The 13,750-nt window shown below is 43.7% G+C and overlaps 1 protein-coding gene across 5 annotated transcripts in view; it reads left to right on the top strand.

The window, feature by feature from the left end:
• The window catches only part of PLXDC1 (plexin domain containing 1), a 50,498-nt gene extending 41,697 nt beyond the window's left edge, over window positions 1-8,801 (top strand). For 4 of the 5 annotated variants that reach the window (XM_048830476.2, XM_048830475.2, XM_075123617.1 and 1 more), the window contains 3 exons: window positions 734-769; window positions 2,717-2,877; window positions 6,951-8,801. In XM_048830476.2, coding sequence (XP_048686433.2) covers window positions 734-769; window positions 2,717-2,877; window positions 6,951-7,070 — 317 coding nt within the window. In that variant the 3' untranslated portion in view covers window positions 7,071-8,801. The remainder of the gene's footprint in view (window positions 1-733; window positions 770-2,716; window positions 2,878-6,950) is intronic. The other variant, XM_048830477.2, reaches the window with a different exon arrangement.
• Window positions 8,802-13,750: the final 4,949 nt, after the last annotated feature.

Raw genomic sequence — 13,750 nt, 5'->3', positions numbered from 1 at the left:
ATCTGGGTCAGGATTTTTGATGGACTGTCTCATAGGTGCTCATATCAGACAGGGAGCCTCCTACAATCTGTATGGTGTTACCTTCCAGGCAGAGAATAAGTGGAAATGGATTTCTGGCCCCCCATGGAGTGGACTCTGGGTTAACATCCTTGCCTTACCTATATGAGTCAGCAGAGAGCTAGCAATGTACACTGACATGTTGCAGCAAATGGCATAGATTAAATATAAAGAGAGTCTTAATTATTAATGATTACCTCATTCGGGTCTGAATTTTCCAGATCTAGACTTTTGGGGAATTATGCATGTGCACACACACTCATGAATCAACTAACCTTTGCCATTCCTATCCACTCCTATCAGAAGAGTGTGATTGCACATCACACGCAAACATAGGGCCTGATCCTTTATACATTCATTACTACGCACAGTGCTTCCATGCTGAGAGTGCTTATTTAAGGAGAGATTCATTAAGAACTTCAATTGCCACATGCACTGAATGGGACTGTAAACAAAACCCCTGACATTTCACTATTGTCTTGTCTTGTTTTCTGAGTGTTTTTCCCCCCACCAAACTGAATGAGGTAAAACTACTCTTAACTGTAACAGGGCAATACAAAGAGGCATGTTTTAGGGGCGGAACTATATATGGGGTGTAGTGGTGTACAAAATGAAGAGCCCCATAAGGGTCTACTAACTTTCCTACCCTTTTCTTGCTTTTGTTTCCCTCTTACAGATGACACAAAGCTGAATCAGTTTGCAGGAGGGGATGGTAAGTCTTTAACCTTCTCATCACCCAGTCAGATTCTTCCTAAGGGGAATGTGTTATGTGAAATCAAATGAACTGGTTAGTTATGTGAAGTGTTGCAGTTGTGTCAGTCCCAGGATATTAGAGAGACAAAGGTGGGTGAGGTAGTATCTTTTATTGGACCAGCTTCTGTTGGTCCAACAAAAGATATTACCTCACTCACCTTGTTCTCTGGCTAGTTATAGTAAGTCAAAGGAGAGGGCAAGAAAACCCCAGATTTAAAGGGATGCAAGCAAGATCAGAATCCTGTTATCCTCACCTGGGTTACTAATACTACCTTGGGATGGTAAAAACTGAGAGAATTGGAACAATCTGATTATCCCTGAAGCGGTGTGTTTGTATTTGTCTATTTCTCAGCCCTGGCAGATAACTAGGCTGATCAGTTTTCACTTTCTATATAATCCATTTCACTCTCTGGTCCCCATGTATTCCCACAGGTGAGTTGCCTTTGAGTTTCCTCAACAGTTCAGGAGAATGTTTAAAACTTAATATTGTAAAGCAGCACTGCTATTAGTCCAGCTCTGATTCTCTCTGTTTCCTTTATGCCAATGGTTCATCTCCGATGTCTAGGTTATCATAGTGCTGTTACGACTGGGGTCTGAGGACTGTCACAATGCTTCTTGCTGTGATGTATAGTTCACAGTCAGTACTGTGGCACCAGCATCCCTGGACATTTGTGGAAGGTGTATATGTAAACCATAAGTCCATCCCACTTATGCTAAAGTTGCTCATAGAGGTTAATAATAAAATCCCACTGACTATCGTAGGTGCAGGATTAGGCCCTCTGTAACCAAAAAGCCTTTGAAATCTGAGACCTTCTCAATTTCAGCCAAATTGCTCCTTGAATGTCTGGTAATGTCAATACTAATCTGTACCTGAATCACCCTCCATGGCTCTGCTTGCTTCTCCCCTCTGTGCAATTGAATATTCATGACTAAGAAATGAAAGGGACTGTGGGCACGATATGCTAAGAACACCAGGCAGCATACGGCTAATGGGTTTGCATCAGAATGAGCATCTTGGTACATGAGGAATATAGACTGAGCGAGCTCTTGCTCATTCATCTCTCCAGCCAAATACTGCCGTCCTCTGAAAGGGATTGTAGGATTCAGGAGCCACTCCCCCACTCCCCAGGGGGACAGTTTGCTTCATCTAAATTATTTTGGGGTTAAAAAACACAAGAGCAGGATGTGGGGAATGTATTGCAAGCATCACTGTAATAAGTTAATTGGCTGCAGGTGAGTCACACACACTGCACTGGGAAGCCGGTAGTAGAAGATCCTTCAGCTTGAATCATGGGCCTCTACCAGTTGAACTAACAGAGATCTCCTTGATAGTCACAGTAGCTCACTTCTGCTCTCTATGAACCAGCCACATGCTTGGCTTCACAAGAACAGCAGCACTGGGGGAACTGTCTCTGACTTTCCTTTCCACCAAGCTTCCCAACTTGCTGCCACCACTATGCACAGGACAGTCGAGGTGTATCCCATGTAACTGAAGGTATTCAGTAGGCCTGACAAATGTAATCACCAATGGGCACTGGTATGCACATCACCATATCATTGTTGAGGATGAATACTAGTGTGGGCAAAGTCCTCCTCACTGCTGTGCCGCTGTAAGCTCTCTAGTGTAGCCACTCTAAGCCAACAGGAGAGAGCTCTCCCATCCATTTAAATAATCCACCCCCAGCGAGCGGCGGTAGCTATGTCAGCAGGAGAAGCTCTCCCACCAACACACCGGTGTTTAGGGCTTATTCACACCCCTGAGCGACGTAAATTATCCTGACAAAAACGGTAGTGTGGACAAAGCCTAAGTCTCTCCCCTTGTTCCCAGTTCTGTGTGCTTTCTCTGCCTCTCTGATCCCAGCCATTCTCCCTGCATTCCCATCTTCTGTCACGATCCCCTTTTCAGGAGTGAGAAATGACCTTCCCACAAAGACATCTGGAGCCCCGATTCACACCGGGACCATCGTGGGCATAGTCCTGGCCATCCTGCTCATTGCAGCCATTATTCTTGCTGTAATTTACATCAGCAGCCACCCCACCTCCAACGCTGCCTTGTTCTTCATTGAGGTGAGTGGACAGATCTCATCCCAGGCTGGTTCTCTCTTCCTTTGCTATCGTCAACAGAGGTGCAGCCACCTGAAATGAGGGAGACATGTCCCAGTCCCCCAGCCTTTTGCTGGCCTGTTGTATGAAGTCCTTTGCGGGACCCCAGCAGGCTTCAGTACTGACTCAAATGGACTCTGAGGGCCAGATCTTTAGCTGGAGTAAATCAACATGGCTCCATTGACTTCAGTGGTGCTACACAGCTGAGGATCTGACCTCTAAATCTATTTCCTTCTCTTATGGGGGTGCCTAACCTCAGCATTCACATTGATTTGTGCAGCCACCGCATGCTGAGCCATGCAGTTGGATGTACTGAGCCATGAATAAGAAAGAGCCAGTTTACCTCCAGGTACAGCTGCCCTCAGGGAATCCTAAACTTCTGGAGCAGGGGAGGGAGTATGAGTCTCTCTCACCTAGGACTTGGGAACCAACCATGCATTTAAAGTTACATTTTGTTGCAGTCTGAATCCTCTCAGCAGGGTTGATTCAGATATGTTTCAATTAACCTTGCTGCCTTGCACTTATACTGCATCTAGGGAAGCAGGAAGAGAGGAGCAGCAGGGGGCCTTTGATATAGTTCAAATCTATGTGTTTCTTTTCATGGTCCTACAGTCACAGCTAATCTTCAGCTTCCAGTTGTTGATGTCTGAAACCCAGGTTTTTTCTCTTTCACTCACACCCAGCTTTTCTCTTTCACTCTCTCACAACCTTTCTCTTTCACTCATTCACACACAGTCACAGACTTTCACATGCTCACCCACAGTTACTCACACTTTATTTCTCTCTTTCGCACTCTCTCTGACACAAATGCTCAAAACACACAGATTCCAGACCCAGCGCTCAGCTGGACTGGAGCTGTAACAAAGGTGAGATTGGTACCTTTTGAGTTGGGTTTGGGAAATTAAAACTGACGGGCTTTAATAATAGATGCTGTTCCATCCTCCAAGATGTAACTGATGGTGTGAATGTTTTAAATGCAGATTTTTCATTTCCAAATAATCAGGGGCGCTGATGTTCTCTCTCTGCTGTTTGCAAATGACTCCTTGGCTTTCACAGACACCTGGGGCAGTCAGGAGTGGGTTAATTCCAGCATGGAATCTATTTTGGGGGAGGTGAGCAACAGGAAGCTTCTACCCTTTCTCCTGATAGCCCTTGTTATTCCTCAGTCTGTCTCTTTCCTATGATGTCTTCTGGACCCTTTTACCATAGTAGCTGAAAGAAAAGGAGTACTTGTGGCACCTTAGAGACTAACCAATTTATTTGAGCATAAGCTCTCGTGAGCTACAGCTCACTTCATCGGATGCATACTGTGGAAACTGCAGAAGACATTATATACACAGAGACCATGAAACAATACCTCCTCCCACCCCACTCTCCTGCTGGTAATAGCTTATCTAAAGTGATCACTCTCCTTACAATGTGTATGATAATCAAGGTGGGCCATTTCCAGCACAAATCCAGGTTTCCTCACCCCCCCCCTTTTTTTTTTCAAAAACCACACACACAAACTCACTCTCCTGGTGGTAATAGCTTATCCAAAGTGACCACTCTCCTTACAATGTGTATGAAAATCAAGGTGGGTCATTTCCAGCACAAATCCAGGTTTTCTCACCCCCCCCCCCCAAATACACACAAACAAACTCACTCTCCTGGTGGTAATAGCTTATCCAAAGTGACCACTCTCCCTGCAATGTGCATGATAATCAAGGTGGGCCATTTCCAGCACAAATCCAGGTTTTCTCACCCCCCCACCCCCATACACACACAAACTCACTCTCCTGCTGGTAATAGCTGACCACTCTCCTTACAATGACAGGTTTCAGAGTAACAGCCGTGTTAGTCTGTATTCGCAAAAAGAAAAGGAGTACTTGTGGCACCTTAGAGACTAACCAATTTATTTGAGCATAAGCTTTCGTGAGCTACAGCTGATGAAGTGAGCTGTAGCTCACGAAAGCTTATGCTCAAATAAATTGGTTAGTCTCTAAGGTGCCACAAGTACTCCTTTTCTCCTTACAATGTGTATGATAATCAAGGTGGGCCATTTCCAGCATAAATCCAAGTTTAACCAGAACGTCTGGGGGGGGGGGAGGGGAGGAAAAAACAAGGGGAAATAGGCTACCTTGCATAATGACTTAGTCACTCCCAGTCTCTATTTAAGCCTAAATTAATAGTATCCAATTTGCAAATGAATTCCAATTCAGCAGTTTCTCGCTGGAGTCTGGATTTGAAGTTTTTTTGTTGTAAGATAGGGACCTTCATGTCTGTAATTGCGTGACCAGAGAGATTGAAGTGTTCTCCAACTGGTTTATGAATGTTATAATTCTTGACATCTGATTTGTGTCCATTTATTCTTTTACGTAGAGACTGTCCAGTTTGACCAATGTACATGGCAGAGGGGCATTGCTGGCACATGATGGCATATATCACATTGGTGGATGTGCAGGTGAACGAGCCTCTGATAGTGTGGTTGATGTTATTAGGCCCTGTGATGGTGTCCCCTGAATAGGAGAGTGGTCACTTTGGATAAGCTATTACCAGCAGGAGAGTGAGTTTGTGTGTGTGATTTTTGGAAAAAAAAGTGGGGGGTGAAAAAACCTGGATTTGTGCTGGAAATGGCCCACCTTGATTATCATACATTTTGTAAAGAGAGTGGTCACTTTGGATGGGCTATTACCAGCAGGAGAGTGAGTTTGTGCGGGGGGGGGGCGCGGAGGGTGAGAAAACCTGGATTTGTGCTGGAAATGGTCCACCTTGATTATCATACACATTGTAAGGAGAGTGATCACTTTAGATAAGCTATTACCAGCAGGAGAGTGGGGTGGGAGGAGGTATTATTTCATGGTCTCTGTGTATATAATGTCTTCTGCAGTTTCCACAGTATGCATCCGATGAAGTGAGCTGTAGCTCACGAGAGCTTATGCTCAAATAAATTGGTTAGTCTCTAAGGTGCCACAAGTACTCCTTTTCTTTTTGCGAATACAGACTAACACGGCTGTTACTCTGAAACCTGTCATAGTAGCTGAGTGCCTCACAATTGTTTAATGCATTTATCCTCACAACTCCCCCCATGAAGCAGGGCAGTACTATTATCCACATTGTACAGACAGGGAACTGAGCCATAGAGGCTAAGACCCAGAACCTCAAAGGGATTTAGGCTTCTGACTTCTATTGATTTCAATGGGAAATAGGAGCCTAAATACCTTTTTTGGATCTGGGCCTAAGTAACTTGTGCAAGGTCACACAGGAAATCTATGGCAGAGTAGGGAATTGAACTGGGTATTCCCAAGTCCAAGCTAGTTCTCTAACCACTGAACAGTCCTTTCTTTCTGGAGGACCTGAGGCCTGATTTCACCAAAGTCCTCATTTCTTCTCTCTCCCCACTTTAATCCTGTTAAGTGGTTAATGCATTGGAGTTTGCCTTTTAGGCAATAGTATTAGCCTACTGGACTGTAGTGGTGTGACACTGGATTAAGGCCTGGTCTACACTTAAAGTAGGTTGACCTAGCTATGTTTTCACACCCCTGAGCACGGCAGTTAAGCTGATCTAACCCTAGTTTAGGTATGGCTAGGTCAGTGGAGGAGTTCTTCTGTTGACCTAGCTACCACTTCTCAGGGAGGTGGATGACCTACATCCATGGGGAAAAACCTTTCTGTGATGTAGGAAGCGTCTGTGCTACGGGGCTGTAGCACTGCAGCGTTGTGGTCTGCTGCTATTGCTCCCGTAGCATAGACGTGTCCTCAGCTTTTCCTGCAATAGTGTTCCAGCACTGGGGAATATGAATACAATGAAACCTGTCCTAAGTGATCGCAGATCTACACAAGTCAGCTGGTTAATGAAAATAGGACTTCTCTTAGAGAAGGAGGGCACTCCGTGGCATATGGAGTGGTCTCTTAAGGCAGGAAGTTGCCTTTTAATAAGGATGGGTTCTTGTATAGGTTAAATGTTGTTGTTTCAGGTCTGGGTTTCAAACTTCCCAGCATGCCCCAAATTAAAGCCTCTTCCTTAGCTTTTAATGCACTCGTATCTTTGTCCACAGCGGAGACCACACCACTGGCCAGCCATGAAGTTCCGAAACCACACCAACCACACAACATACTCTGAGGTGGATCCTGCTGGCCATGAGAAGGAGGGCTTTGTGGAAGCAGAACAGTGCTGAGCACATTCCTTTTCCTTCCCCGCCCCCACAACCTCCCTTGTCTTCAGGGTTAGAGTCTCCTGTTATTCTACTGCAAACTCTCTCCTCTGTCGGGAAAGGAACAGGAACCAGAGGCAAAAGACCCAATGGAGCATTGAAAAAGAACGAATCAGGGCAATGCAAAGATGCGACTCTGCAGGACTCCTCTGGGAACAGCAGAGCCTGAAGCAGGGGCAGTGCATTATGACATCAGTCTGCCTGCAGTTTGGTGCCAGAGCCCTGGGGGTGTCAGTAGGGAAAGCTGTAGTTGAGTTAGGGGTTTTTTGTGTAGTGTTGACTTCTTCCCTTCCCCCTCAGGCATCTAAGATGAGCAGTTCCCAATCTGGGCCCGCATCCTTTCCTCCTCCACTCATCATTCCACCCCACTGCTTCGAACCCTACCCGTCTCTCCTTCAGGCTAATAGCTCTCCCCCTCTGTCCAGGGAGCAAAGAAGATCTGGCCGTTCTAAGGCTCATGCCCTGTAAAGGATTCACCTTCAGTGGCACTTCTCCAATCACCTGTCCTTTCTGGTCAGTCACATTATTTTGCTGATGCCCCTGAGGGAGATGTAGTGGTGGATGAGAGACCTCAGATCCCTTCCTCCAAACCCAGGTTGTCTTCTACTCTCATCACAGCCGCCAAACCAGATCAGATTACAATGGGAGAGGGTGGGGAAAGAGCATTATGGAAAATGTTGTTCTCCCAGAGCTAAAACCTGAAGTAAACTCAAGCAAATTTTTCACTGAAGTCAATGGAAGTTTCATCTTGTGAGGACAGAGATCTAGAGATTGAACTCAGTTGCACTGTCATAAATCCTGAGTAACTCTATTGGAATCAATGCATCTAAAGCCTGATCCAAAGTCCATTGCAGTCAATGGGAGTCTTTCAATTTACTTCAGTTGGCTTTAGATGAGGCCTCTACTGGGGATTTTCACTGGTATCACATTCTGGCCCTGAGTAAGGACTTTAGCATTAGATCTCTAGAGGTTTTCTTTTTCTTATCCTTTGCGGTCAGAACCAAAGACTAATCTACAGAAAATAAAGGCTCTATCCTGCTCCCTTTGAACCCAGTTGAATAACTCCCATTGACTCCAACTGGAGCAGGAGTGGGCCCAAAATTAAGGAAAGACAGACACCCAAACAAACTCCAAAAGCTGGTGTGAAGTGCTATTTGCATTCCCAGAAGAAACAGGGTGAGTTTGTTGTGTTGTTTTTTCATGGTCCTTGTCTATTTATTCTGATGTCATGTTTGGTGCATATTTTATCTACTGGCTGGTTCAGCTGTCACTGGCGGTGATTACTGCCAAAGGCAGGGTCTGTCTAATTAATGTTTTCAGTCTCATGGGCTGAATTTATATAGCCATTAAGGATAAATATGGATGCTGGGTGGCATTTAGACCCTGGCTTATACTTCTTCAGACTTAGCCACTAGGGAAGCTTTTGGTGCATCTGATTATGTCATGAAGACACCAAAATGCTCAAACAGGGTAAGTCAGGCAGAACCATGCCAAGTTTTTATGGGCCATCAGCCCAGACATTCTCTCTCTAGGGATATTTAGAAGATAAACTTTAGCTCCAAGCAGGATCTTGAGCTAGAAGGTTGATTTCTCTCCTCTTGCCCTCAGTCGAATAAGTTTAAAGGAACACTGTCATGTAGTGCAGTGGTTCTCAAAGCCAGTCTGCTGCTTGTTCAGGGAAAGCCCCTGGCAGGCCGGACCAGTTTGTTTACTTGCCGCGTCTGCAGGTTCGGCTGATTGCGGCTCCCACTGGCTGCGGTTCGCTGCTGCAGGCCAATGGGGGCTGTGGGAAGGGCGGCCAGCACGTCCCTTGGCCCACGCCGCTTCCCGCAGCCCCCATTGGCCTGGAGTGGTGAACCGCAGCCAGTGGGAGCCGCGATCAGCCAAACCTGCGGACGCGGCAGGTAAACAAACCGGTCCGGCCCACCAGGAGCTTTCCCTGAACAAGCGGTGGACCAGCTTTGAGAACCACTGATGTAGTGTATACCATAAATCTGGCCTTTATTAAAATGGTTATAATCTGGTAGGAGATTTCAATCTCTTTATAAAATAATCACATTTTTTCCACCTGTTAGATTTATACAGAATATTAACTGGCAAAGAAAAGGTCAGTTGGGTACTTCTGTTTACTTGTCTCATAATACAAGAGGACATCCAGTGATTGTGAAAGAGTCCAAATGTAAAGCAAATATACTTTACACAATGCATAATTAACCCATGTAACTCACTGCCACAAAAATTATTGCAGCCAAGATCTTAGTAGGGTTCAAAAAAGGATTAGACATTTAGATGGAGAATTAAAACATGCAAAATTGTGTTAAGTAGGATAAAAATGTGTAAGTTATATAATAAACTGTCATGCTTCAGGGCATAAGCCAAAGGCCTGTGGTCTGAATGCCTGTGGTCAGGAAGAAACTTTCCTTATGGGCAGTTATTTCATAGTAGCCCACTAAGCGGTTTCTTCCATGCAGGCATCTGATACTGGGATCTGTCATAGACTGGATATCAGATTAATCATTAAATGAACAATCAGTATTATCTATTAAGGCAATGTTCCTAATTTCCCAGCAGTGAACAGAAAAAATTCATTATTGATTATGCTATGACCATGCTTTCTGGTTTTCATCTTTTTAATATTTGCAATTTTTATGTTTATTTTTAGGTAAATTTATGGCTAATTTTCAAGGAGCAAAAAGCTTTATTCGGTGTTAAAAATATGGTTCTCCTTGAACTATAGGAAACAATCAGACCCTTCCAGAGCTCCACTTTGCTGAGCATGACTTCTCAGCGACACTGGAATGCTTGGGGTGTCCATAAATAATTATCAAAACTGCAAAAATTGTAAATGCTAGGAATTTATCAAAACTGAATTTTAAATTTTTCTTTGGTAGGTTTTGATAAGTTTTAACCTATAATTGTCAGTCCCTGTCTCTGACTGTACAATACTTCACCCCACATTTGAGGAGAAGAGGATCTGCTGTCTCACCATATGGAGATCATTCTCTGTGGTCAGCTGAGAGGTAGTGCAGTGTGCTAGCACCTGATACCTCCTCTTCCGCTCTCTCTCCTAGAAGGAGACTGAACTGGAGTGCAATTCTCCATTATTCACCCCTTCACCTAGCTATTGTGGGCTCCTGTGTCAATGTTCTGAGAGAGCGGAGATGCAGTACAATGTTCCAGTATCAGCTGCCTTCTCCTTTGTCCCCTAGAGACAGATGTGAGCAGACTCTACTTTCTAAGCCAACATCACCTAGTTGTTGTGGTTGGATCTAGAGTCATGAGTGGACCACAGAGGGGCTAAAGAAGGAAATCACCAACACAGAGAAAACAGTGTGCTGTGGAATCCTGATGATTTGAACTCCTGTTATCCAAACCTCCCTTTCTGTGTCTGCCTGAGGCTGAATCCTTGTCTATTGACTGCCAATTATCTGAACTCCAATTTATTCCAACATATTTGGTATCACCCAGGCAGTTCAGCTAGCTAAGATTTTTCTGGACAACTCAGAATTAACCCTTGAAGTGTTAAAACAATGTGAGTTCCCAGGGGCATGTGCTTCCCTGCATTTCTTTGGAACCTTGGGCTTCTCTACACTACATGTTATGTTGGTATAACTTATGTCACTCAGGAATGTGAATAAACCCACCCCCGTGAGGGACATAAGTTACACCGATCTAAGCACTGGTGTGGACAGCGCTGTTGTCTGTGGGAGAAGCCACCATAGCTAACGCCTCTTGTGGAGGTAGTTTTATTATGCCAGAGAGATTGCTCTCTCCCATCGGCATAGAGAGTCTTCACCAGATGTGTTACAGCAGCACAGCTGCATCGGCTAGCCCTTAATGTCAGGTGAGGCCATTTGGCCCAAGTCCATGTAAAAGCCCCTACGTTGCCCATGATTCATGTGCCCATAAGACACAGAAAGGAGTTAGTTGGCAGCGTTAATTCCAGAATTAAATGCTTATTGGTAAAATATAGGAGCATGAGTGTGGGATAGAAGAAAACAAGTGATCCCAGGCATTCTTCGGTAGTGAGGTCTGGTTCTGGGAGCTCTAAGACCACTTTGGGTCAGTGGAATCAATAGGGATCAACCTTTCAGCATGCATAGTCTCTAGTTTTCATTGCATGTGGCTTCACAATAGAACAGCTCTGTATCCTACTCTACAGGGCAGTTGTGAAGGATTCTCACTGCCAACCTACAAGTACTGCACCATCGTTCAAAGAAATGGAGCAGGGACCAAATAGAAGGCCATCAGCATAACTCAGATTTGGAGATGCAGGCTAATCCTGCCATTCTCACGTGCAAAGTTATAGGAAGGAATGCCAACTGTGTGCCTAGAAGCACCTGGGTGAAGAAGGTCTTTATATCACCTGGCTTCTATAGCCATGTTCTGAAGTTTTCAGTTTAGATCTGGGTGAACACTTTGGCTGGGCTTCCTCAGAAGCAAATTGTATAATGTACATGTGTATATTGATCTGTGTATTTTATAGCTATAAAATGGGCTAGGGCTGGTAGCTGTGCTCAGTCAATTGCTCTGCTGGTTACAGCAAGATACAAAATACAACCAACCGCTAATGCCAACCCCAATGTGTCTTTTTAAGGACAGCGCCCTTGCAGTTTGTGGCAACTGTTGATCATGTTGTTAGAGTGTAGCGGTGCTGCTTGTACTGAAATGGAGAACAACATCAGGGCATATATTAATTGATCACTTCTCTGTGCATTCAGCAGTTGGGAAAATATACAATAGGCTTTATTAAAGACAAACAAAACAAGGGCTTGTTTCTGCTCCTGCTGAAATCAGTGGCCAAACCCATTTTATTTCAATGGGAGCAGGACCTGGCTCCAAAATATTTTCTCTCTTAGTAACTGCCTACTTTCCACATACTTGAATTTACAGCACAACTGGACTATTTGTGGGGACTAAAGGCACTTTAGCTGTCTTTTAATGCAATGTATTTACTATTGATTATCTGCATGGAATACAATGTTAATACTTAACAAAAAAACTTTTTGGACTGCTTTGTTTTCAAAATAAAAAGGGCAAAGGATTGTTGGTGGTGTTATGCAAACTTCTAAGCATAATGGGAATAGTATTTTATTCTGCATTGTTTAATGGACACTATCAGAATAATAGGCATATAAGTATATTTTTAAAGATTTCCTTCTCTGTGTTACTAATAGTATATTAGATTATTAAAACAGAAAGAATTTTCAAAAACATGGGGTGTGATTCTGACCTTATATACCAGAGTAACTCCACTATCTCTTCAATGGAACAACTCCTGATTTACACCAACATAACTGAGATCTGAATCAATGCTATACTTTTATTTTCATTATGCTGTTCATTAATCTTATTTAGATTTTGCAGGTTATTCAACTTGGACAATGAAATTAGGCAGGTCAGTTTCACTTTCTTTGTCTCTGGCACTAGTACCAAGGTACTTTTATAAATGCAAAATAGTTTATTTTTTTATCTATGAAAAGATCACTGAGGCCTTCAGGAATCCCATGGTTTAAACCAGTGCCCTTCTTGTATGGTGAAGGTATAAACAGGGAAGAATTATATCATGGACACATTGTCAGCACCTTAGCTATGGTGTCAAAAGGCCAGTGCTGCAATTAGCAACAGTGGGCAACAGATTAATTCTATCAAGAATTTCACTGTGATCGCTTTTATACATATATTGTTCTCAGAATGGTAATGGATACAAACACAGCAAGTATTTCCCTCAGGCATCCTCAAGGTATATTGCCATTGGCTGGATTTTAACCCTTTGAATGCTTGAACTTTCCAATTGGATAAAGAAACAGATCAGGGTGTGACAGTTTATATGCCCCTCCTCCCCCCCAAAAAATTTGTGTGTGTATGAAAATAAAACTCTTCAATGAACCTTTATGTTTATGCTAATAGTCTGTCTGTCTATAGTACTTTCCATCCAACAATCAGAAAGCATTGTAATTAATGGATTAAGCTTCACAACATCTCTGGGAGGTAGATATTAGTCCTGTTTCACAGATATATAAACTGAGGCACGGGGAAGTACACAACAGAGGAAGGGTGGTCTTTTGGTTAAAGCACTGATGGTCATGGGATGAGTCCTTACTGATGGCCCTTGGATGTATATGATGATCTGTTTGATCCAATGCATTATCTTTTCAGGTATTTTTCTAAATGATATGCTGTATTTCAAGCACAGTTTGGGCATGAAGCAGGAATCCTTATGGCCTCTTATGCAAAAGGTCAGACAAGATGATCACAGTGGTCCCTTCTGGCTTTAAAATCCATGAATTACTGGACTGGAACTCAGAAGATTCAGATTTAACTCCTGGCTCTACCACAGACTAGCTTCATGACCTTAGGCCAGTCATTGAATCTCTCTATCCCTCAATTCCTTCATCTGTAAAATTGGGATAATTATCCTCCTTTTCTCCCAACCTCCAGGAAGAATTAACCACTACCTTCTGTGCCCCCAAATCTGCTGGGTGGATTTGCTACAAATGTAACCGATGTACTACCTAAGTTAAAACTCAAAGCTAGGATCCAGGGTAGCTATCAGCACCTCTGCCAGGTGAGTAGATAGGAAACCTCACATACAACTCCTTTTTCTGCACCCCTAACTAATCTGGCTGAGCTGTAAAATCAGA

The sequence above is a fragment of the Caretta caretta genome, chromosome 27, assembly GCF_965140235.1.
Source record: "Caretta caretta isolate rCarCar2 chromosome 27, rCarCar1.hap1, whole genome shotgun sequence".
Taxonomy (NCBI): Eukaryota; Metazoa; Chordata; order Testudines; family Cheloniidae; genus Caretta; species Caretta caretta.
The sequence above is the reverse complement of the archived record's forward strand: the minus strand, read 5'-3'. Positions and strand labels throughout refer to the sequence as shown.